The sequence below is a fragment of the Phyllobates terribilis genome, unplaced genomic scaffold (genome assembly GCF_046119375.1).
Source record: "Phyllobates terribilis strain yellow unplaced genomic scaffold, ASM4611937v1 Scaffold_12__6_contigs__length_324123572, whole genome shotgun sequence".
NCBI lineage: Eukaryota > Metazoa > Chordata > Amphibia > Anura > Dendrobatidae > Phyllobates > Phyllobates terribilis.
The window spans coordinates 117,873,513-117,899,773 of NW_027362772.1; the positions used below are offsets into that span (position 1 = coordinate 117,873,513).

The window sequence follows — 26,261 nt, forward strand, 5'->3', positions numbered from 1 at the left end:
CACCAATGGTAAAGAGAGAAGTACTGCGTTCTAGAGTGAATAAGGGTAACAGGGGAATGTAACTCCATCACAAATGAGGTTAGACAAGATGTTCTCAATGCTTAACAGTTAGTAGAAATAACTTTGTGGTGCATCAAAAATTCCCCATGGATACACAAATACAAGTTCATACATTTCCCAGGGGGTCAGTCCCAAGGTGTACAGATCCACAAAAATGATGCAACTCCACATAGATTAATTTCACTCCGAAATAGAGAGGTGCACATTAAGGGGGATCTTGAGAGATGCTCCATCATATCAGCTATCAGAGATGTCTTGAACTTCAAGTTGAAGGAGGTCCAAAGGAAATTGATATGTGATATTTTGTATTGAATTTGTTCTGGTCAGCCAAGAGTGTTTGTAATATAAAGGTACACTTTGCAACAGCTATGGACTAAGAACCTAGTCCTGATTGGTCAAAGTCCCTTCTTTTTGGGGGGTAAACAACTTTTATAATAACTCTATATTCCAGTGCAATGTCTTTCAAGCAAACGGATGAGAGGGAAAAGGAGCAGAAAAAGAAATGAATACCAAGTCCCACTCACTAGGGTGACAAAACCGGCCATAGTAATACTATATTGAAAGGCACATTTTAACTTTTTTTGTAGGACCCCCTGTTCTCTATGTACACTGTTACCACTTTTTAATGAACTACAGTACGGACCAAAAGTTTGGACACACCTTCTCATTTAAAGATCTTTCTGTATTTTAATGACTTTGAAAATTGTACATTCACACAGAAGGCATCAAAACTATGAATTAACACATGTGAAATTATATACTTAACAAAAAAATGTGAAACAACTGAAAATATGTCTTATATTCTAGGTTCTTCAAAGTAGCCACCTTTTGCTTTGATGACCGCTTTGCACACTCTTGGCATTCTCTTGATGAACATTAAGAAGCAGTCACCGGAAATGGTCTTCCAACAATCTTGAAGGAGTTCCCAGAGATGCTTACCACTTGTTGGCTCTTTTGCCTTCACTCTGCGGTCCAGCTCACCCCAAACCATCTTGATTGGTTTCAGGTCTGGTGACTGTGGAGGCCAGGTCATCTGGCATAGCACCCCATCACTCTCCTTCTTGGTCAAATAGCCCTTACACAGCCTGGAGGTGTGTTTGGGGTCATCATCCTGTTGTAAAATAAATGATGGTCCAACTAAACACAAACCTGATGGAGTAGCATGCCGCTGTGGTAGCCATGCTGGTTCAGTATGCCTTCAATTTTGAATAAATCCCCAACAGTGTCACCAGCAAAGCACCCCCACACCATCACACCTCCTACTCCATGCTTCACGGTGGGAACCAGGCATGTAGAGTCCATCCATTCACATTTTCTGCGTCGCACAAAGACATGGTGGTTGTAACCAAAGATCTCAAATTTGGACTCATCAGACCAAAGCACAGATTTCCACTGGTCTAATGTCCATTCCTTGTGTTCTTTAGCCCACAAAAATCTCTTCTGCTTGTTGCCTGTCCTTAGCAGTGGTTTCCTAGCAGCTATTTTACCATGAAGGCCTGTTGAACAAAGTCTCCTCTTAACAGTTGTTGTAGAGATGTGTCTGCTGCTAGAACTCTGTGTGGCATTGACCTGGTCTCTAATCTGAGCTGCTGTTAACCTGCGATTTCTGAGGCTGGTGACTCGGATAAACTTATCCTCAGAAGCAGAGGTGACTCTTGGTCTTCCTTTCCTGGGGCGGTCCTCATGTGAGCCAGTTTCTTTGTAACGCTTGATGGTTTTTGCAACTGCACTTGGGGACACTTTCAAAGTTTGCCCAATTTTTCGCACTGAGTGACCTTCATTTCTTAAAGTAATGATGGCCACTCGTTTTTATTTACTTAGCTACTGTTTTCTTGCCATAATACAAATTCTAAGTCTATTCAGTAGGATTATCAGCTGTGTATCGACCTGATTTCTGCATAACACCACTGATGGTCCCAACCTCATTTATAAGGCAAGAAATCCCACTTATTAAACCTGACAGGGCACACCTGTGAAGTGAAAACCATTTCCGGTGACTACCTCTTGAAGCTCAACAAGAGAATGCAAAGAGTGTGGAAAGCAGTCATCAAAGCAAGAGGTGGCTACTTTGAAGAACCTAGAATATAAGACATATTTTCAGTTGTTTCACACTTTTTTTGTTAAGAATATAATTCCACATGTGTTAATTCATAGTTTTCATGCCTTCAGTGTGAATGTACAATTTTCAAAGTCATGAAAATACAGAAAAATCTTTAAATGAGAAGGTGGGTCTGGGTCTGTACTGTATATCTCTGAAATATATAGTATCACATAGGAAAAAAAATGAAGTGCATTTTTAATCTATTTATGAGTTTTAATATCTAAACACATTAAAAATGTGAGCACTTTGGCCAAACATTATATGCATGAGGCATCAGTACCATTTGTCCTGATTCACCCAAATGTGTAGGTGAAACTTGTTATATGAATCCAGTTGATACATTTAGCCATGTGACTAGAAGATCAAATTTCTATAATCCAGTAATATTAAAATTACACAAAATGATATTGACTTACCGTATTTTTCAGACTATAAGACGCACCGGACCATAAGATGCACCTAGGTTTTAAAGGAGGAAAATGGGAAAAAAATTTTTAGCAAAAAATGTGGTCATGATGCCCAGTTATGGGGGATGGGGTCTGCTGCTGACACTGGTATTGGGGTAATGTCCCCCAATTCTGTTAATATCCTCCATCCTGGTAAGTATGGCACCTCCTTCCTGGTATAAGTGGCCCCCATCCCATCCTGGTATGCATGGCACCCCTTTATCCCCCATCCAGGTATGCATGGCACCCCTTTATCCCCCATCCTGGTATGCATGGCACCCCTTTATACCCCATCTTGGTATGCATGGCACCCCTTTAATCCCCATTCTGGTATGCATGGCACCCCTTGAGTCCCCATCCTGGTATGTATGGCACCCCTTGAGCCCCCATCCTGGTATGCATGGCACCCTCTGAGCCACCATCCTGGTATGCATGGCACCCCTTGAGCCCCCATCCTGGTATGCATTGCACCCCTTGATACCCCATCCTGGTATGCATGGAACACCGTGAGCCCCCATCCTGGTATGCATGGCACCCTCTGAGCCCCCATCCTGGTATATATGGCACCTTCTGAGCCCCCATCCTGGTATGTATGGCACCTTCAGAGCCCTCACACTGGTATGCATGGCACCCTCTGAGCCCCCATCCTGGTATGCATGGCACCCTCTGAGCCCCCATCCTGGTATGTATGGCACCTTCTGAGGCCCCATCATGCTGCCTACAAAAAAAAATGAACAATCATCCTCACCTTCTGTCTCTTCCAGCACTGTCCCGCTCTGCTGCCGACACTCTCACTGTTTGAGCGGTGCATGGCAGGGCGTGCATGGCGTCCCTGCCATGCGCCCTCACACAGTGTGAGTTGCTGTGCTGGAATAGTCGCTGTGGCTCCAGTGCGTCGGCTATTAAGAGAAATGAATATTCATTGCTCTCCACGCAATTTTCTTTAGTAGGGGGCACAGCTAGGCTGCAGCAGGCAGCTGCTGCCTCCTGTAGCCCGCTGATCCCTTGCTGCGGCTCCCCCACACCCACCACCATGCGGCCATACAATAATATAGTATTCGGACTATAAGACGCACCACCCACTTTCCTCCAAAATTTTGGAGGAAAAAAGTGCGTCTTATAGTCCGAAAAATACTGTAAATAGATATCTGTTTACAGCATCTAAACCTAGATATTAGAGTGAGTGAATCTTTAGAAATTTGAATCATCAGATTTGGCAATTTTTTTTCCAAATAACTCAGTGCAATGACAGTCTTTTCAGATTTTCATATTTTTTTAAATATACAACCCCTGGCAAAAATTATGGAATCACAGGGCTCGAAGGATGTTCATTCAGTTGTTTAATGTTGTTGAAAAAAAGCAGATCACAGACTTGGCACAAAACTAAAGTCATTTCAAATGGCAACTTTAGGGGTTTAAGAAATTCTAAAAGAAATCAAGATTAAAAATATGGTACTCAGTAAGGGTAATTTTTGAGACCAAGCAGAGGGAAAAATTATGGAATCACCCTGTAAATTTTCATTTCCAAAACTAACATCTGCATCAAATTAGTTCTGCTCATTAGTCTGCATCTAAAAAGGAGTGATCACACCTTGGAGAGCTGTTGCACCAAGTGGACTGACATGAATCATGGCTCCAACACAAGAGATGTCAATTGAAACAAAGGAGAGGATTATCAAACTCTTAAAAGAAGGTAAATCATCACGCAATGTTGCAAAAGATGTTGGTTGTTCTCAGTCAGCTGTGTCTAAAATCTGGACCAAATACAAACAACATGGGAAGGTTGTTAAAGGCAAACATACTAGTAGACCAAGGAAGACATCAAAGCGTCAAGACCGAAAACTTAAAGCAATATGTCTCCAAAACAGGAACTGCACAACAAAACTAATGAGGAATGAATGGGAGGAAACTGGAGTCAATGTCTGTGACTGAACTGTATGAAACCGCCTAAAGGAAATGGGATTTACATACAGAAAAGATAAACAAAAGCCATCATAAACACCTAGACAGAAAAAACAAGGTTACAATGGGCTAAGGAAAAGCAATCGTGGACTGTGGATGACTGGATGAATGTCATATTCAGTGATGAATCACAAATCTGCATTGGGCAAGGTGATGATGCTGGAACTTTTGTTTGGTGCCGTTCCAATGAGATTTATAAAGATGACTGCATGAAGAAAACATGCAAATTTCCACAGTCATTGATGATATGGGGTTGAATGTCAGGTAAAGGCACTGGGGAGATGGCTGTCATTACATCTTCAATAAATGCCCAAGTTTACATTGATATTTTGGACAGTTTTCTTGTTCCATCACTTGAAAGGATGTTTGGTGATGATGACATCATTTTTCAAGAGGATAATGCATCCTGCCATAGAGCAAAAACTGTGAAAACATTCCTTGAAAGAAGACAAATAAGGTCAATGTCATGGCCTGAAAATAGTCCGGATCTCAATCCAATTGAAAATCTTTGGTGGAAGTTGAAGAAAATGGTCCATGACAAGGCTCCAACCTGCAAAGCTGATCTGGCAACAGCAATCAGAGAAAGTTGGAGCCAGATTGATGAAGAGTACTGTTTGTCACTCATTAAGTAAATGCCTCAGAGACAGCAAGCTGTTATTAAAGCCAGAGGTGATGCAACAAAATACTAGTGATGTATTGGAGTGTTCTTTTGTGTGTTTGTTTTTCATGATTCCATAATTTTTTCCTCAGAATTGAGTGATTTCATGATTTTTTTTCCCTCTGCTTGATCTGAAAAAAAATTACCCTTACTGAGTACAACATTTTTTATCTTGATTTCTTTTAGTGTTTCTTAAAGCCATAAAGTTGCCATTTGTAATGACTTAAGTTTTGTGCCATGTCGGTGATCTGCTTTTTTTCAACAACATTAAACAACTGAATGAACTACCTCCGAGCCCGGTGATTCCATAATTTTTGCCAGGGGTTGTAAAAAAATCATCCAAAAACTATCATTTACTCGTCTGTGATCAGGAAGATGGTTCTGTGCAGACCCTGTCTCAAATAGTGTCACTGTTAGAAGTAACATCATACTGCTGAGACTTAGAGGAGTGATGTGCCATATATTTCAGAACGCCATCCAATTCCTCCCGACTAATACAATTGCCACAGGTAAGCGAGGACAACTATGGCCTGCATTTGGTAGTACTACTGCCTGGACGGCTGGAATCAGTGGTGGTGCCTTACCTGCTTCTAATTGCTTCCGCTTTCATAGTAGTGTTAATTTTTTTCCTTTTACGCTACCCTGTCCACTGCCATACATATTGGTTAACACTATAATTAAATTTGACAGTCTCATTAAACCCAGTTATTCAAACCTTGACAAAAGGAATGTAATAAGAAATGTTAAGTAGGTAGGTATATGTACAAAAAGCATAATGTTACCACAGGCGGCAGTGTAGTTGTGGTAAATTGAAAAATGGGTGTGTAAAAACAAATACGCACAGTTAATTACTTATATTTTTTTCATTTATTTTTTCCATTTTGTTATTAAAATTCAAAGCCTTCTCAAAAAATGATGAAATTAGAAATGCTAAGAAGGTACATGTCCAAAAATCACAAACACAGACAATGAACAGAATTTTAGTGTTAAGAAAGTAGATAAATTATAAATTACTTTATTAAATAATATTCCATGTTTCATCAGCTTTTGATAATCCTTAGAGCACTTCATCTCCATGTAGTTCTTGCATGCATCTATATGTACAATAGCTCATCTGAATGTCTCGTCACCATTTTTCCAACAGTTCTGATGTTGTATGTTGTCATATGTGTTTTATTGTATTTGTCAATTTTAATCCCTTCACGCCATGGCCATTTTCCATTTTTTTTCCTCCCCTTCTTCCAAGAGCCGTAACTTTTTTTTATATATTATAGATTTTACTGGATACGTTTTATAGATTTTACCGCAGTGAAATTGCAAAAAAAAGTGCAATTTCACAATTTTTGGGGGGATTTTTTATTTACCATGTTTACTATATTATAAACCTGACGTGGTAATTTTATTCCCCAGGTTAGTGCGAGTGTGCAGATACCAAACATGTATAGTTTATTTTTTAAGTGGTGAAAAAAATCCAAAATTTATATGAGAAAAGTTTTTGCTTTCGTTGCCATTTTCTGTGACCTGTAGCATTTCCATTTTTCAGGATCTGTGTCATGGCTTATTCTTTTGTGCCCTGATCTGATGTTTTTATTGATACCTTTTTGGGGTAAATAGGATATTTTCTTAGCAGATTTTATTGCAATGTTGCGGAGGGAAAACAAATTAATTCTGGCGTTTTTGTTCTCATTACGCAGTTTACCGATCTGATTAAATAATTTTATATTTTGAGAGATCGGACATTTCTGAACGCAACAATACCAAATATGTGGGTTTTTTATTGTTTTTTCTTCAATGTCTCAAAAGGTGGGCGATTTGAAATTTTGTGTTTTTTTTTCCATATTTTTAAAAACTTTTTTTTACTTTTTACTTTATTAATTAGTCTACTTAGGAGACTTGAAGCTGCGTCAGCACTGCTACGCATAGCAGAAATCACAATCTTCTATGAACGCCGGCTATGAGCCAGCATTCACAGGAAGTTCATAATGACAGGCAATGGGGTCTTCTGTACACCCCCGACTATAATGATAAGCCATTAGAGCCCAGCAATCACCTGACAGGAGCACTTATGGGCAGCTAGAATGATGCGCTTTTGGCTGGCGCATCTTAAATCCTGCTCTCTGAGATTGACATTGGGATTTAACTGGTTGATATCAGTGAGTGGAGCTCTGATCCATCCGCAAGTGTTAAAGGCACATGACAGCTGATTAACCCCTTTCTGACATGGGGCGTATTAATACATATCTGTGCCCTCGGCCTATTGGACCAGATACGCAATAATACGCCCTGGTGATCGTGCCTGCACACAGGCTGTGCAGGTGCAATTGCTGCTGGGTGTCAGCTGTTTGTCACAGCTTACACCCGGTGCTATGTGCTAGGAGCGATCCCGCACTGCTCTCAGCACATTAACCACCGAAATGCTGCAATCAAAGTCGATCAAAGCATTCCGGTAGCAAGGGGAGGTAAGCGCCGATGCTTATCTCCTCTCCGGTGTCCAGCACTGTCTGAGCCGAGTCCCGGTGGTTGTCATGGTGACCCGGATGTCGTCATGATGACATCTGGGTCACCAGACAGAAGGAAGTTACTTTGATCATGTGCAGTGCATGATAAAAGTAACTTCTCCCTGCTGCATCCCTATGCTATACAGCCGATCAGACTGCAAAAAGTGAAAGTGCCATAGTGGGACAATGTGTAAAAGTTAAAAAAGTGTCAGAAAGTGAAAAAAAAAAAAAATAATTGTAAAAATATAAATAAAAAATGAAAAAAAGAATGCCAAAAAAATAAAAAATATATTGTACCCATGAATAAATATTATTCTGAAAAAAAAAAGACAATAACAGTACAAATATTTGGTATTGCCGCGTTCAAAACGACCTGACCAATAAAACTGTCACACTAGTTATTCTCTTTAGTGAAAATGATAAAAAAATAAATAAAAAACGAAGTAAAAAACGATGCCTTATCATCATATCGCCAAACAAAAAATAGAATAAAACGCGATCAAAAAGACGAATGTAAATAATAATGGTACCGCTGAAAACATCATCTTTTCCCGCAATAAACAAGCTGCCATAAAGCTCCATCAACTGAAAAATAAAAAAGTAATAGCTCTCAGAATAAAGCAATGCAAAAAAAAATAGTTTTTCTATAAAATAGTTTTTATTGTGTAAAAGCGCCAAAACATAAATAAATTATATAAATGTGTTACTGCTGTAAACGTACTGCCCCAAAGAATAAAGCTGCCACACGCGGAACAGCATAAAAAAAAAAAACAATTCCTGAACTGTTGGTTTTTGTTTATTCTGCCTCCCAAAAATCGGAATAGAAAGCGATCAAAAAATGTCATATGCCTGAAAGTGGTACCAATAAAAATGGAAACTCGTCCCACAAACAACAAGCCATCATATGACGCTGTCAGCAGAAATATGGAAGAATTATAGCTCTTAAAATATGGTGATGCAAAAACTAGTCTTTGCAAAAAAAACATCTTTTAGTGTGTGACAAGTGTCAATCATAAAAACTAGTGATGAGCTAGCACTAAAATGCTCGGGTACTCGTTGCTCGGGTCGAGCAAATTGGAATACTCGGGTGCTCGACCCGAGCAACGAGCCCAATGTAAGTCTATGGGAAACTCGAGCATTTTTCAGGCGGCTCCCCCCGGTGGTCAGCTGAGGGCATAAAAATTGCCCAAATCGATGGGAACAGTGCTCAAATGACATGGGAACAGCATGGGGAAGACCCCTGGAAGCATTTCTGACTCCCAGGTCACGGCTGTCAACAACGTTGTCAGAGAATTACGCCAATTTTACGGACTCACAATAAAACATACAAAAACAAAACCAAAATGGATTTTCCTGGGAAATATATTAAGTAACATCCTTTCCAGGGTAACGACTTGCATATAATGCAAAATAAATAACCAAAACCAAAAATACTCCTCCACACCTTGGGCTATCTTCACACATAGCGTTTTTGATGCATTTTTGCACTTTTGCATTGCTTTCAACCAAGACAAATGCATTCACTGGGAAATGTCATTTTAACATTTTACAACCTTATCTGGCCATGTGGTGTGTGGCACATCATCAGACACATGCATACAGTGCTGAAAAGACATGGGAACAGCATGGGGAAGACCTCTGGAAGCATTTCTGCCCCCCAGGTCACTGCCTTAAAGTGTGCCCATCATAAGTGATCCTTTGCGCATGCTAAGATGCCTCCCGCCAAGTACCTGTCGTTGCAAACTTGCAACAATCACCGTCCATGTCCTTGTCCCAGTGCAGCGTTCAGTTGTCTCTACCCCATTCCTTGGAATGCAAGTGCAAGTATGCAGCCAGCCACCCACCCACCCACCCACAGGCTGCAATACTACAGTCAAGGCCAAAAGTATTGAGAATGAGACAAATAGTAATTTTTCCAAAGTTTACTGCTTCATTTTTTGTAATGGCAATTTGCATATACTCCTGAATGTCAAAGAGTGATCAGCTTAACAGCAATTACTGTACTTGCAAAGTCAATATTTGCCCAGAAAATGAACTTTAACCCCCAAAACACATTTCAACATCATTGCAGTTCTGCCTTAAAAGGAGCAGCTAACATCGTTTTAGTGATTGATCCATTAACACAGGTGTGGGTGTTGATGAGGACAGGGCTGGCGATCAATCAGTCATGATTAAGTAAGAATGACATCACTGGACACTTTAAAAGGAGGCTAGTTCTTGGTATCATTGTTTCTCTTCTGTTAACCATGGATATCTCTAAAGAAACACGTGCAGCCATCATTGCACTGCACAAAAATGGCCTAACAGGGAAGAGTATCGCAGCTACAAAGATTGCGCCTCAGTTAACAATCTATCGCATCATCAAGAACTTCAAGGAGAGAGCTTCCATTGTTGTCAAAAAGGCTCCAGGGCGCCCAAGAAAGACCAGCAAGCGCCAGGACCATATCTTAAAACTGTTTCAGCTGCAGGATCGGACTACCAGCAGTGCTGAGCTTGCTCAGGAATGGCAGCAGGCTGGTGTGAGTGCTTCTGCACGCACTGTGAGGCGAAGACTCTTTGAACAAGGGCTGGTTTCAAGGAGGGCAGCAAAGAAGCCACTTCTCTCCAGAAAAAACATCAGGGACCGACTGATATTCTGCAAAAGGTACAGGGAGTGGACTGCTGAGGACTGGGGCAAAGTCATTTTCTCTGATGAATCCCCTTTTCGATTGTTTGGGACATCTGGAAAACAGTTTATTCGGAGAAGAAGAGGTGAGCGCTACCACCAGTTTTGTCTCATGACAACTGTAAAACATCATGAAACCATTCATGTGTGGGGTTGCTTCTCAGCCAAGGGAATCGGCTCACTCACAGTCTTGCCTAAAAACACAGCCATGAATAAAGAATGGTACCAGAATGTCCTCCAAGAGCAACTTCTCCCAACCGTCCAAGAGCAGTTTGGCACCCAACAATGCCTTTTCCAGCATGATGGAGCACCTTGCCATAAAGCAAAGGTGATAACTAAATGGCTCATGGAACAAAACATAGAGATTTTGGGTCCATGGCCTGGAAACTCCCCAGATCTTAATCCCATTGAGAACTTGTGGTCAATCATCAAGAGACAGGTGGACAAACAAAAACCAACAAATTCTGGCAAAATGCAAGCATTGATTATGCAAGGATGGACTGCTATCAGTCAGGATTTGGTCCAAAAGTTGATTGAGAGCATGCCAGGGAGAATTACAGAGGTCTTGAAGAAGAAGGGGCAACACTGCAAATATTGACTTGCTGCATTAACTCATTCTAACTGTCAATATAACCTATTGGTACTCATAATATGATTGCAATTATATTTCTGTATGTGATATAGACATCAGACAAACACTAGTAAAAACCAGAGGCCAGCAGATCATGTGAAAATAGAATTTTGGTGTCATTCTCAAAACTTTTGGCCATGACAGTATACTGCCAAATTTTTGACAGCTGCTTGCACTTGAAATGTGGCCGTTTAGGCTCATGGAGGCGAAAGCTTTACATAACCTCATGCCAGCGGCGGCCAGGTGTCCATACTCGGTCCCCAGCCGCCACTGTTTCTCCCGGTGTCGTCTCCATCTTCCACAAGCACGGGTTCCATAACATTACCCGTGCCCTCCCCAGAGCACTTACTAGGAAGGACCGCCTAACCACAAACACGTGGACAGGTGAATGTGGCCAGGGACGGTACAGCGCCAGTCCACAGCTTTTTTTGCTGAGAGTTGTATTTAGCTCGGTGAAAGGACTGGCATAGAGGGAAACCGTAGCAACCCTGGGTGTCATTTCTCCCAGGAAGTCCTCTAATGCAGCTTGTTGCAGAAGCAATGGCAGCCCATCCAACATCAACTTCCAGTTGTTGGTGGTGCTTTGACACACAAACAACTTTCTTTGTGAATTTAATTTCATGAATACAGAGTTGGACAATTGCCTGATATGCAATGTGGTTTAAGAAATAACATGCTTAAGCATGTCCGATCCACATTAAAAAAACAGCCATAGAGTGTCCGGGAACCTTCCCCCACACTTTTCTTAGCCAGGGCTGCTTCTCGGCAGGGTTGGACGGGCCCACCAGAGAACCGGAGACTCCTCCGCTGGGCCCTGGCTTCTCCTTCAGGAGAGTTCATAGTGCCGAGGTGACGCCATGATGATGATAGAGGCCACCATCTGCTTAGTTTTCTGTTACTTGGAATGCAAGCGCAAGTATGCAACCAGCCACCCACCCACAGGCCGCAACACTAAACTGCCATATTTCTGGGCAGCTGCTTGCACTTGAAATGTGGCCTTTTAGGCTCGTGGAGGCGGAAGCTGTCCACAACCTCATCGCGGCGGCGACTGGGTATCCATACTTGGTCCCCAGCCACCATTATTTTTCCCGGTATAGTCTCCACCTTCCACAAGCACGGGTCCCCAAAACATTGCACATGCCCTCCCCAGTGTACTTACTGGAAGGACTGCCTAACCACAAACATGTGGACAGGTGAATGTGGCCAGGGACGGTACGGAGCCAGTCCACAGCTTTTTTTGCTGAGAGTTGTATTTAGCTCGGTGAAAAGACTGGCATAGAGGGAAACCGTATCTACTCTGGGTGTCATTTCTCACAGGAAGTCCTCTAATGCAGCTTGTTGCAGAAGCAATGGCAGCCTGTCCAACTTCCACTCGCACGTGTCGGTGGTGCCTTGACACACACACATCTTTCTTTGTGCATTTAATTTCATGACTACAGAGTTGGATAATGGCCTGATCTCCAATGCGGTTTTGGAAATAACATGCATATGCACATCTGATCCGCATGAAAAAAGCAGCCATAGAGTGTCCGGGAACATTGCCCTACACTTTTCTTAGCCAGGACTGCTTCTCGGCAGGGTTGGACGGTCCCACCAGAGAATCCTCTGATGTGCCTTGGCTTCTACCTCAGGAGCGTTCATAATAGCGCTAACTTTGCAGCTGCTATCATGAAAAACATTGTGCCCACCAGAGGATTTAATTCTGAGGGCTCTTGAGCGGGGGAGAAAGGTGAGCCCTCATAATCAAATCCTCTGGTTGGCACAAGGTTTTTCAATCTGAAACAGCTTCTCAGTGGAAGTTGTATTTCACCACAGCCATATTCTTTAGCTCGGTGAAAGGACTGGCATAGAGGGAAACCGTATCGACCCCGGCTGTCATTTCTCCGTCACCAGGTTCCGCCCATTGTCACACACGACCATGCCTGGCCGTATGTTCAGCGATGAGAGCCACAGATCAGGCTGCTTTCAACAACTCTGCAGCGCTGGGCGGTTTGTTACCTAAGTATTAAGCATGTTATCTTCAGCACAGCCTGTTTCCGCTTGGCCAAGGCAGTGCTGCAGTGCTGTCAGCTTGTGACTGATGTGGTCATTTCGGAGATGGAGGAGGAGGTGCATGAGCTGAACAATGTGATTACATTGTTGTTAAATTGGTGATGCTGTTTTTTATACTAAAGAAAGATCCTATTGTTTTTTATTTTTAAGACAAATGCATTTACCGGGAAATGTCATTTTAACATTTTACAACCTTAGCTGGCAATGTGGTGTGTGACACATCGTCAGACACTTCCTGTTTTTTTTATGATGGAGGGACTCTGAAAATCATAAAGCCTATTTTTATAGGGACATCAGAAGGCCATTACTATTCTTAAAAGGCCAGCAGTGGGCCCTAGCTATGGTTAAAGAGCCATCAGCTGGCTATGCTTTGTTGTTCCCATTAATAACAAGTGGGTCCCCTATACTGTTATTGCGTATCCAGTGACTGCAAGGGCTGCCAAAAATTTGGACGTAACCCAATACCCCTTTGAAGAGACATAGAGGAGGGTCTCAGTAAAAAAAAATGTTCCCATTATAAAGGAGCGGGTCTCCTCTAATGGTAATGCCCATGCTGTGACTGCAAGGGCTGGCAAAATTTGGGAAAACCCCACTATTCATTTAAAGACACACAGAGCAGGGCCACAGTAATGACAAATTCCCATTAGAAAAGACAGAGTCTCCCATAGTGTTGGCCTATGCAGTGAATGCAAGGGCTGCCAAAAATTTGGAGGCACTTCAATGCTCCTTGGAAGAGACGTGGAGGAGGGTCTCATAAAAAAATGTTCCCATTAGAAACGAGCGGGCCTCCTATACTTGAAATGCCCATGCACTAAGTGTAAGGGCTGACGAACATTTACCACTGGGGGATAAACATGAACATACTGTATCAAAAATTTTTTTTACGGGCATCATAAGCACCCTTTAAAAAAATTAGGTGGGTGTTGCATCACGGACCACTGTCACACTGGTGATATGGTGGTCGAGGATGAGGAGAAGGAGGAGGTCAAGAGCAAATAGCCAAAATCAGGAAGCGTATACCCATGTGTGGGTGTGAAAAGGTGCATGGGAATACACCTCTCAAGAAAAGACACTGGATTGGAGTTTTTGTTACGCTGCTATCATTCGGTGGTGTTGAGAAGTCTGGCCCAATCCAGTCCTTGTTTATTTTTATAAGAGTCAGCCTGTCAGCATTTTCAGTTGACAGGCGGATGCGCTTATCAGTTATAATTCCACCAGCGGCACTAAAAACCCGCTCTGATAAAACGCTGGTGGCAGGGCGGGCCAGGACCAAGGCATAGAGAGCCAGTTCATTCCAAGTATCCAGCTTGGCTACCCAAAAATTATAAGGCACAGCAGAATCACGGAGGACGTTGGTACGGTCGGCAAGGTACTCCCTCAGCATCTTCCCAAACTTTGCCCTCCTTGTGAGAGTACCCCGCGCCTCAGGGCCTGTCGGATGGGAGGGTCTGGAAAAACTCTCCCAGAACTTTGGAACTTTGACAGTGTTCCCCTGCCTCTGCTGGATTGAATTTGTGTCTCTCTCGCCTGTACTCCTTGGTTGTCCAACGAAGTATGCCCTCTTCTGCCAGCGTTTTCAGATGGGAATTTTTTTAATAGTTCCGGAACAAGGGCCTTCTGGTACAGCCCAATTTTTGTAGACCTGTCCGCCTCAGGAATAAGAGATATAAAATTCTCCTTTTAGCGTGGGTCTAGAAGTGTCACCAACCAATAATGGCTGTCACTCAAAATTTTGAGAACACGAGGGTCATGGGAAAGGCAGCGTAGCATAAACTCAGCCATGCGTACCAGACTACTAACAGGCAAGACTTCCGTGTCCTCACTAAGAGGATGACTGACCATGCTCTCCTCCTCCTCTCTGTCCTCTGGCCATGCAAGCTAAACAGATGGTATGACAGCTGTTCAGGTAGTACCGTCTATAGTGCATGAAACCAACTCCTGTCTTTCCTCCTCATCCTCTTCCTCATTGTCACCCAATCCATGTTGGGATGAGATGAGGCTTGGTGGTGTGTAATCACCCTGTATGGTTCCTTGTTCCATCTCATCGTGCTCCGCCTGCAATGCATCCTCTTTGATTGTGAGCTGTAGTTTCCCTGATGGGTCTAGTTTCTAAAATGGTGTCCCTTTTTGGGACTTCCACTGTTTAGGCACATCAGTGGCTCTCCAAATGCAACATGGTGTCTGCTAATTATTTAAGCAAATTTTACATTCAAAAAGTAAAATGGCGCTCTTTCCCTTCCATTCCGAGCCCTGTCGTGCCCAGAAACAGTGGTTTGCCCTCACATATGGGGTATTGTCGTGCTCAGGAGATATTGAACAACAAATTTTGGGGTACATTTTTTCCTGTTACCCTTGTGAAAATAAAAAAATTGGGGTCTAAAGAAACATTTTTGTGAAAAAAGTTAAATGTTCATTTTTTTCATTCACATTCCAAAAATTCAAGTGAAGCACCTGAAAGGTTAATAAACTTCTTGAATGTGGTTTTGAGCACCTTGAGTGGTGCAGTTTTTAGAATGGTGTCACTTTTAAGAATTTTTTGTCATAAAGGCCCCTCAAAGTCTCTTCAAATGTGATGTGGTCCCTAAAAAAATGGTTTTGTAAATTTTGTTAGAAAAATGAGAATTGCTGGTCAACTTTTAACCCTTATAACTTCATAAAAAAAAAAAATTTGGTTCCAAAATTGTACTGATGTAAAGTAAATGTTATTTCCTTCAACTCTAAAAATACGACATGAAGAAAATTTTATTGAGAATAAATAATACTAAATAAACTTCTAACGTATCTCTTCTTATAGCTTGTGAGTGCAATCAGCATTCTAATCGCTGTCGATTTAACATGGAACTCTACAAGTTATCCGGGAGAAAAAGCGGAGGTGTATGTTTAAACTGTCGCCATAACACCGCTGGACGCCACTGTCACTACTGCAAACAGGGTTATAAGCGTGATTTGAGCAAACCTATATCAAGCCGAAAAGCCTGCAAGCGTAAGTATCCATGGGTAAAGTTAACAAATATACTTTTTATATTGTAATACATGTATTGTATGTGTCACCAAGTTTTTTTGCAAACTACAGTAAAACTTGAAAATGAAATTATTTTTTTATTTAATCTATTTTTATTTTCTGGTTGTAAATTTCTTTTTTTTTGATACATGATTGTGGGCAGCTATTTTGCCGTGATTCTGTTAATAGCCTTCAAACATATGCTTTACTGCAGTCACATGGACTGTTGGAGCCTGTAGCCTTAAGACTTCATAGTCTTTTAGGATACAGTTTTCTAGAAATGCTCCCTGTCAGGCACAGCTAACACAAAAAAATATATATTCTCAGGGATTAAGCAACAACTAAAAGATGTCTGGCAGTGGCATACTTCCTTTCCAACTGAAAATACATGTACTCTCTACTGAGTTGACCATTCATGGGAATGTTGGAGTTGGTATGTATATGGCCAGACTTGAAGGAGTTCTCAAGTTTCAGCATTCTACACACCATTAGGGTGCCTGTGTTTAACTCCTAAATAACTTCTGATGAATATTTTTATCCATGAGCACATGCATTGGGTATATAGAGAGTTCTGAAGAGCCAAGTCTGCTGTACACTGTGTTACGCAGCCAGCATCTGCCTCTAACAGCAGCCACCAGAGTTACCTCCAATAACTGTTGTTTAAGCATATGAATGCTGCTGAAAAGAACAAGTATGATGGTAGAAAGCATTTGGATTACCATGGCAGTTGGGGGCCTGCTGAAGGCTGCCATTGTAGTCTAGATGTGAGAGCTCACTTATACTAGCATATAACACGGCCGAGTGCTATCCAATTTTTTATCTGATAGCACTTGGCGGAATGTTATACTATGGGGCAGTGCACATCTGTTGTTATTTTCTCATGCCGATTCATGTGAGAGAATCGGACCACAGTAAAAAGATACTCGGCTCACGCTGGCAGTAGAGTTTGAGCCGAGGGTCATTTTCAAAGGGTATCCGATTCTCTCTCATGAGAGAATCATTGAATGCTACTCGCCAGTGTGAGCAAGTCCTGAAGCGTAGTCTTCAGCTGTGCTTTATAGAAGAACATCATTTCAATATACAGTATGAGTGATCAAATGATTGCAGGTTCAAAATCCCTAAGGGGACTAAAAAATAAAGTAACACTTTTAAAAAGCTATTGAAAAAAAATCAAGAAAATAAAAAAATATAAAAGCTTCAATCACACTTCTTTTTCATGTTTATTTATTTATTTTACTCACTTATACAGCACCATTAATTCCATGGCGCTTTACAGACATTAATCGGCACTGTCCCCATTGGGGCTCACAATCTACATTCCCTATCAGTATGTCTTTGGAGTGTGGGAGGAAACCGGAGAACCCAGAGGAAACCCACACAAACACGGGGAGAACATACAAACTCCTTGCAGATGTTGTCCTTGGTGGGATTTGAACCCAGGACCCCAGCGCTGCAAGGCTGCAGTGTTATTTATTTATTTATTTTTTAAATAAACGCTTTTGGTATTGTCATGTCGGAAAAGTGCAGTATATCATAATGTTCAATTATTTAAAACCTTCATAAAATGCTGAAAAGAAAAAATAAAACTCCAGAATTGCTATTTTTCAATTGCCACAACCCCTCCCCCCCAAAAAAATGCAATAAAAAAAATCTAAATGTTTTATTAATATGGACCTAAAAATGATGTCAATAAAAATGTCAATGGTACATAAAAAACAAGCTCTCACACAGTTACATCGACATAAAATAAAAATTGATGGGTCTCAAAAAATGGTGATATAAACAATTATTTTTTTTACAAAGTTCAGATTTCTTTTAACCATGAAAATATTAAAAAAACTTTTAAGTTTGATATCACGCCAATCATACTGACATATGTGCCCACAATGCAGAAATGCTCCGGATTTTTCCTGAGCGTTTCTGCATCTCCCTGGCAGAAAAAACGCATGTGGATTTTGCGTGCATTTTTTCAGCCAGAGACAAGCGTTTGTCACGCGTTTTGCACATGCAATTTCGCATGTGGGTTGTCAAGCGCTTTCCAAGCGATTTTAGCATCACTTGGAAAGTGCTTGACAACTTGGTCACACTATATAAATCCATGCAACCAGCATGCATTTATATAGTGTGACCAAGTTAGTTAAAACAAAGAATAAAATTGTTAAAAAATAAAAAAAAACATTATACTTACCTTCTGATGGCCCCCGGACTCCTTCTCCGGTGTCCCACGGTGGTGTAAAAGGACCTTCCATGACGTCATTTAGTCATGTGACAGGTCAGGCGACCGCTGACGTCAGTGATCGCTTGACCCGTCACATGACTAAATGATGTCATGGAAGGTCCTTTTAGACCACCGCGAGCCGCCGGGGAGCCAGGACGCATCGATATGGAGACAGGGGGTCATCAGAAGGTGAGTATAATTATTATTTTTTTTTTTTATTCTTTTTTTTACAGGTACTATGGTACCCGGGTCTGGAGGAGAGTCTCCTCTTCTCCAGACCCGGGTATCATCCGCACATTGAATCGCTTAATATCCGCATGTGCACATGTAGTGATGCGGATATTAAGCGATTCAATGCAAGTCAATGGCGGCGAAAACGCCACACTTACACAGAATACTTGGTAGTGTTGTGGATTTTTCCGCAATGATACTCCGCAGCGGAGATTTCCGCAGCATGTGCACAGCACATGCGGATTATCATTGGGGAACATTGCAAACCTTCTACCAAACGTTTTTTAAGCGTTTCTGCGGTGGAATTGCCGCTGCGGAAATGCTTCAAAAACGCATATTGGGCACACAGCCTTAAGGTATTCTGGAAGACAAATTATGTGATATGCTCACTGTTACCCTGACAGTATACAATGGTGTTTAAAAGTTTGTGAACCCATCAGAATTCTCAATATTTCTGCATAAATTTGACCTAAAATTACTTCAGATTTTCACACAACTAGAGAGAACCAAATCACACAAACGAGTAAAAAATTATAAACTCTGTCATTTTTAAATGAGAAAAATGATCCAATTTCACATGTTTGTGAATGACAAAAGTATGCAAACCTTTGCTTGCTGTATGTGGTGGGAATCCCCTGTGCAGCAATAACTGCATCTAAATGTAAAGGTAATTATTGATCAGTCCTGCACCTCAGGATGGAGGAATTTTTTTCCTATTACTCCTTACAAAACTGCTTCAACTCTTTAAGGGTGGTGTGTTTTCTTCCATAAACTGCGAGTTTCAGGTCCTTACACATTTCTATAGAGTTAGGGTCAAGACTTTGACTTGATCATTACAGAAGACTGTTTTAATTGTATTTTTAATGTTTTTTTCCATAAATCAATAGTTTACTTGAAAATAAGAAACTTTATCAAATATATTATTAGAGAAATCTACTTACGTCTCCTCCTGAACTGATAATTCATTCTCAATCATCTCAATTCACAGGTAAAATCAATCTTCAATGAATACAGATTTTCTCATTACTGAGATACAGTACGAGGTGACAGTTGGCACTTATAAAGTTCTATGTTGTTTTAGGAGAATCTGTAGCAGCATGTCTGTGTCTGTCTCTAGTTCCTCTCTCCTCTTACCTCCTATCATTCTACAAAATCTCAAAAGCAGCAAATGTCATCTCCTATCTCAATAATAGGAAAAACTGTCTTAATTGAACACAGATTTCACCACTGAAGTAAGAGTGAAAGTTCAATCCAGGAAGTGGAGGAGAACATTTCTCTGATTAATATATATTACAAAGTTACTTATTTTCATGTGTACTATTAATTTAAGAAGAAAAAATTAATATGACGTCTTTACCCTTTCACTTTTTTATTTTTTCACCATTCTTTTGTAGAATGACTTGTGTTTAGGTTGAGGCCTTCTGCATGACCCATGTTCTCTTCAGATTCTGCTCATGGACAGAGGAACTGATATTTTCATTTAGTATTTGCTGGTATAATTCAGAATTTATTGATCCATCAATGATGGCTAGTCATCCTAGCCTAATGGAGCAAGACATGCCCAAACTATGATACTACCATTACTGTGATTCTCCTGATATGAGTTTTTTCTATTGTACTGCAGTTTTTTTCTCTTCCAAAATATAGCGCTAACTCATTTAAACCACAAAGCTCTATTTTGGTCTCATCTGTCCAAAAAACACTGGTTTTGTAGACTTGTGGTTTGTCCATGTGTCTTAAGCAAACTGCAGACAAGCAGAAATGTTATTTTTGGGGAGAAGTGACTTTCCTGCCATATACATCATTGTTGTTCAGTGTCCTTCTGATAGTGGATTCTAGAACATTAAAGACTTGCAGACTTGTACCCAAAGGCTGGACAACCTCTTTAAATACAGTAGCTAATGTTGGAGAAGCCTTTAATTGCTTTGAGATTTTTTTTATTATTATTATTATTAATTTATAAAGCCCCATTGATTCCATGGCACTGTACATAAGGGGTTACATACAAAATAAGAATATCACTACAGTAAACAGACTAACAAAGAGACTGGTACCAAGGGAAGAGGACCCTGCCCTTGCGGGCTTACATTCTACGGGATTTCTTGGGTTTTAATTCTGACCTTGAAGACTATGATTTGCCTTGCTCTTGGATTGATCTTAGTTGGTTGACCACTCATAGGGTTGGTAATAATTGGTCTTGAATATACTTAGCTTGTACAAAATCTGTCTGACTATGGATTGATGGATTGTAAACTCTTTGGGGATGGATTTATATCCTTTTCCAGCCTTATGTACATCAACAACTCTTATTCTGAGGTCCCCAGAAATCTCCTTTGTTCATGCCATGATAGAATTCCATATACATGTGTTGTGAAGAGCAGACTTTGATAGATGTCTTTCTTTTAAATTGTCATGACCTTTGGTCACGACCAAAGCTTGCTCAGTGCTGTTGTTATATTGCTGAATTATACAAGAGAATGGGGTCATATTGTAACACCTACACTACTGCGATTCTGATAAGCAAGTCATCAAAAATTAAACCAAGTCAGATTAATTGCAACTTGTTACAGTTGCTGTACTGTAGTTGTGGCAATGTGACCCTATTCACAGCTATAGTGCCGTGAGGTTACCGCTGGACTGAGCAAACTTCAGTATTAGTTAAAGTCACCCTGTAGCCCTAATCCTAAAGCTTCACTTGACATTCACAGATGTGATATTGGATCATTTTCCTCATTTAAAAATGATAAAACATAATATTTTTACTCATTTCTCTGACTTGATTCTCTTAATCTACTTCTAGACTTGAGTGAAAATCTGAATTAGTTTCATGTTAAATTTATGGAAAAATATTGGAAATTCTGAAAGGTTTGCAAACTTTCAGGTAAAACCATATGCATTTTAGAATAACTATCCAGATTTACTATGTAGGAGTCTAACAAACTGTGGAAGAATCCCTGAGAAGCTGTAATGAAAAATCTGCACAGTTATACCAAGATAATTCCTTCATGTTCTAGCAAAGTTATGTAGAATTGTCAATCAGGGACCTGGGAAAGCTGCAACAGAGAAAATATATATCTAACTAAATTAATTTATGATTTAAAAAAAAAATTCTAATATCTAAATATCTAAATGTACTTCCTTACTTCAAAATATTGCCATATATAGCTAAATATGGGCTTCAGGGAATGCTGGATTAAAAAAAAACAGAGTCATATTTCTCTCGTGTGGTTTATACAGGATATTGGATTATTCAAGAATTGCAGTTATTTATTTACCTGGTACTGAAGATGCTGGAAGTTCAATGTACGTTCTACATTCAAATCCAGTAGCTGATTGCAATACACCACAGGCTTTTATTTATGCCTTCTTTTAACTCTTGGTCAACTGACACTCGGTATGGCTCCAACTGAAGGGATTTCAGTACGTCAAATGTTGTTCTGCTAACGCGTGCCTGCCGGTATAATTTTTGCATCGATTTGTTTGGGCTTCTTATCCTCTACTTGATGTCTGTTACAAAGACTGTGTCTGAACTCGTGGGTGTCAATTTCTTTTTTTGCTATCAGCTCATGTGTTCATCAGATCATCAAATCATGTGTTGCTTCCACGTCAAACAATGAGTACTGCTCTTTGCTTAAATAGAAAGATATAGAAATGTACTAGAAAAAGAATCCTTTGTTTCTTTAAATGAGCCTGTGATACATAGGCATCTACCATTACAATTCTTAGCTAAATCGAATACAACATATTGGACACACACAACACTAGTGCCCTCAATAATAGGCAAGGGAGAATTGGGCCAAGGAACAAGGAAGCATTTGTCTCCTGGGCTGTCACTTATGAGATATTTAGGGCTGGGATGACTGAATATAACATGAACAAACTGCTCACCAGGTAATCTAGATGTGGCTCATTGCTGTCACAACCACCGGTCCACAAACAATAAGTGCTAGGGAAAGGGGCTTCTTTATGGTCCACCTGGCCAGTCCTTACATAATCTGGCCCTAATATGTGAGACAGATGCAGAGCACACAAGTCTAGCCAGTGTAAGAATGTTCTCTTCAGGACTCAGTGAGCTCCTTCACCAGCAAGAGCACAAACTCAGCTCCTTGTCTTAGGCTACGTTCACACACTGCGTATTTGCTGCTTTTTTTTTTACACGCGGGTATTTTCCTGCAGTTTTTACCTTTCGTTTTTTTTCGCAGGTAAAAAAAACACCTCCATTCACACACTACGTTTTTTGCTGCGTTTTTTTACGCATGCATTTTTTTTCTGCAGTGTACACTACAAAGACAGACAAAGTTTGTTGAAAAAAAAAAAAAAAAGAGAAAAAAAAAGTGTCATTGATGTCATTTCCTGTCTTCTCTACTGAGAAGAGATTATACACTGGAGTATACAGCATGGCTGTCTGTACATACACTGCTAGGGGGACACTCACACTCACACACACAGACACAGACAGTACACACACGACACACAGACACATAGACAAAGTAGTGGGATTTCTGGTTCCTGTTTTCCCTAGGGCTGCCCCCGTGTGACGTCACATCCTTCATTTCTCCTGCACCTCTGTAAAAAAGCGCTGGAATTACGCAGTGTGCGAACACCGCTGCATAATTCCATCGCTCATAATGGGCACAATATGGGAGAAAGCGCAGGCCGCGGTGCGTAAAGAATTGACATGTCAATTCTTTACGCAGCTGCGCTTTCGAGCTGCGTAAAATTACACAGTGTCTGAACGGCAAAGTGAATTTCCCATTCACTTTGCCGGCAGACACAAGGCACATTGCGTATTTTGAAAAAGCGCACTCAAAAATACGCAGTGTGTGAACGTAGCCTTACAGTATTTTTGCCGACACTGAAGATATTCTTCTCACTCTCCTGTCAGGAAATGTGTCAGCAGTTTTTCACATCATTTATACCTGCATGTAGCTCTTCCAAAGACAAGTTCAGCAATACCTTTACATTGAATGTCCATTTCTCAGTTAGTGAAAAAATAGCATAATAAATCAATATGCAAATAGTGCTAAAGAACTATTTGTAGATTTGTAGTCTCTGTCACTCCAGATCTTCCCCCACCCCAATGAAGCCTCTTACTGATTGACAGATGGATCCTTTGCTAAAAGTCACACATCATACAGGCTATCAGTCAAGAGGAGGAAGGAGTCCTGAGCGAGAAATAGAGCAAGAGCAACAGTGTCTTCAGATCTAACATATCCTTTTGCCTATCAATTCATTAACACTGATTTCTTAGTAACAGAGAAACTAACTTGTCATGTAAAGTGTAACATCACTGGAGGCGTGCTTGCATAGTGCACCACTTCCCACTATGCAAGACCGCAATCTTACCTATCAGTCCAGCCTGCAAATCTTGCTCCAGTTCATGCTGTGTGCATGTCTCTTGACTGACTGATTAGGGCGGTGGCCCGGTTACTTCCTGATTCTTATAGCTGCTGTGGGCGCACCCCTAAAGCGTCTCCAGCCTGTTGCTGTGAGTCACTGGATATTTAATCCCCCTCCACCGAGTAGGAGGTGCCAGAGCAACACTAACATTCAGTGTGCTCCTTGACTCTGAAGTTGCCAGGTCCAGTTCTGCTTCTTGTCTGTTTCCGCCATCTCTGGGGGCTGCATACCCAGACCTGTTATCTCTGACTTCTTGTCCATTTCCACAACTCTGGGGGCTGTATATTCAGGCTCGTTCTTGTATCTCACTGCAGTAGCAGTTCCTGTCTGAACTGTATCCTAGCCTGTTTTCTGTTTTTCTCTATGTCTGTACCTTCCCTTTTCCTGCAGTATCTGAACCTGCACCTAACTCCAACTTATTGTCTCTGTACTTCTGTTTGTGAGTTTTGTGTCCACTTGCTACTTCATAGTAAGTACCTTGTGTGTATCTGGTTCTGCTTGTCCCTTTTCCCTTCCTCCGTATCCACCTCCTGTGTTCTAGCCATCTTCCTGCATTTTCCAGTCTGTTCCATGTGAACAGGGCCCTGTCCTCTCTGCCTGCAACTTCAGCCCTGTTCTGCTCTGCCTTGTCCACCGCACCTGCAGTTTCGCTCCGCTCTGGCTTGCCCACTGCTTCGGCGGTTTCTCTCTGCTCTGACTTGTCCACCACACCTGCGGTTTCGCTCCGCTTTGTCTTGTCCACCGCTCCGGTGGTTTCTCTCTGCTCTGACTTACCCACTGCTCTGGCGGCTTCTCTCTGCTCTGACTTGCCCACCACTCCGGTGGTTCCGCTCTGCTCTGCCTTGTCCACTGCACCTGTGGTTTCGCTCTGCTCTGTCTTGCCCACCGCTCCGGCGGTTCCGCTCTGCTCTGCCTTGTCCACCACACCTGCGGTTTCGCTCCGCTTTGTCTTGTCCACTGCTCTGGTGGTTTCTCTCTGCTCTGACTTACCCACTGCTCTGGCGGCTTCTCTCTGCTCTGACTTGCCCACCGCTCCGGCGGTTCCGCTCTGCTCTGCCTTGCCCACCGCACCTGTGGTTTTCACTCCACTCTGCTTGCTCACCGCACCAACAGTTCCTCTCTGCTCTGCCTTGTCCTCCGCTCCGGCAGTTTCGCTTTACTCTGCTTCTCTACCGCATCTCCGGCTCTGTACCTGTCTCCCAGTCTGTACTGGACCCTATCCTGCCTGTGCTCCAACCTGCTAGGACCTCCCTGTCTGCACTCCAGCCGTGCTTGCCAGTGCCCACCTGTCTGCATACCAGCCGTGCTTTCCAGTGCCCACCTGTCTGCATACCAGCCGTGCTTGCCAGTTCCCACCTGCCTGCATACCAGCCATGCTTGCCAGTGCCCACCTGTCTGCATACCAGCCGTGCTTGCCAGTGCCCACCTGTCTGCATACCAGCCGTGCTTGAAAGTGCCCACCTGTCTGCATACCAGCCATACTTGCCAGTACCCACCTGTCTGCATACCAGCCGTACTTGCCAATACCCACCTGCCTGTATGCCAGTCTAACCTGCCTGTTCCTGCATTCCCCGGTGTGGGTCAACAACTGTGACTGAGGTCAGACCTGGAGTCGCACCTGATCCCTCTGCTCGGTTCCTCCTTGGTCCACGGAGTCGACTAAGCTGCCGTGCGACCTTGGTCGGATCGGGTTGATACTTAGTTATGCCCCTCCAGGCACTCCTCAGTTCATGGTACAGTGGGATCACTAATCATGCTCACGCCAGTCAGTCCGGGCGCGAGCGTAACATAAAGTAATTGCTGGAGTTGTCATTAAAAGAGCATCATGAACATATAAATAGTTTTGGAGGTGAAATCCTGCTGACTAGAGATGAGTAAATAACCTGAGTGGAATTTGTTCTAACTTTAATTTTACAAAAATTCACATTCGACAAAATATGGATTTTTTGTAAATTGCTTTTGCACAGATTCAGCAAAATGGAGGCTGTTGGTCACCATTTTTCTAATCAATAAAGGGCCATGAAAAGGAAAAAAAAAATAAAAAAATGTAATCTTACCGCTTACCTCTCAGGCCACTCAAATTCTTACCATAACCCGTCCGGTCATTGTTGCATCTTCTGATCCTTGCCACTTGCACTAAAATTCCTGGTTCTGCACATGCAAAGTCACAGTGCATGTAATGACATCATAACTACAGTAGTGATGAGCGAGCACTAAAATGCTCGGGTCGAGCAAATTGGAATACTCAAGTGCTCAGTCCGAGTAACGAGCCCAATGTAAGTCTATGGGAAACTTGAGCATTTTTACGGCAGCCACCTCGGCGGTCTGCAGAGGGCCT

The 26,261-nt window shown here is 41.8% G+C and overlaps 1 protein-coding gene across 2 annotated transcripts in view; it reads left to right on the forward strand.

The window, feature by feature from the left end:
- NTN5 (netrin 5) overlaps nt 1-26,261 on the forward strand; it is a 327,955-nt gene that overhangs the window by 174,323 nt on the left and 127,371 nt on the right. For both annotated transcript variants that reach the window (XM_073656246.1, XM_073656245.1), the window contains one exon: nt 15,868-16,056. In XM_073656246.1, the coding sequence (XP_073512347.1) occupies nt 15,868-16,056 (189 nt within the window). The remainder of the gene's footprint in view (nt 1-15,867; nt 16,057-26,261) is intronic.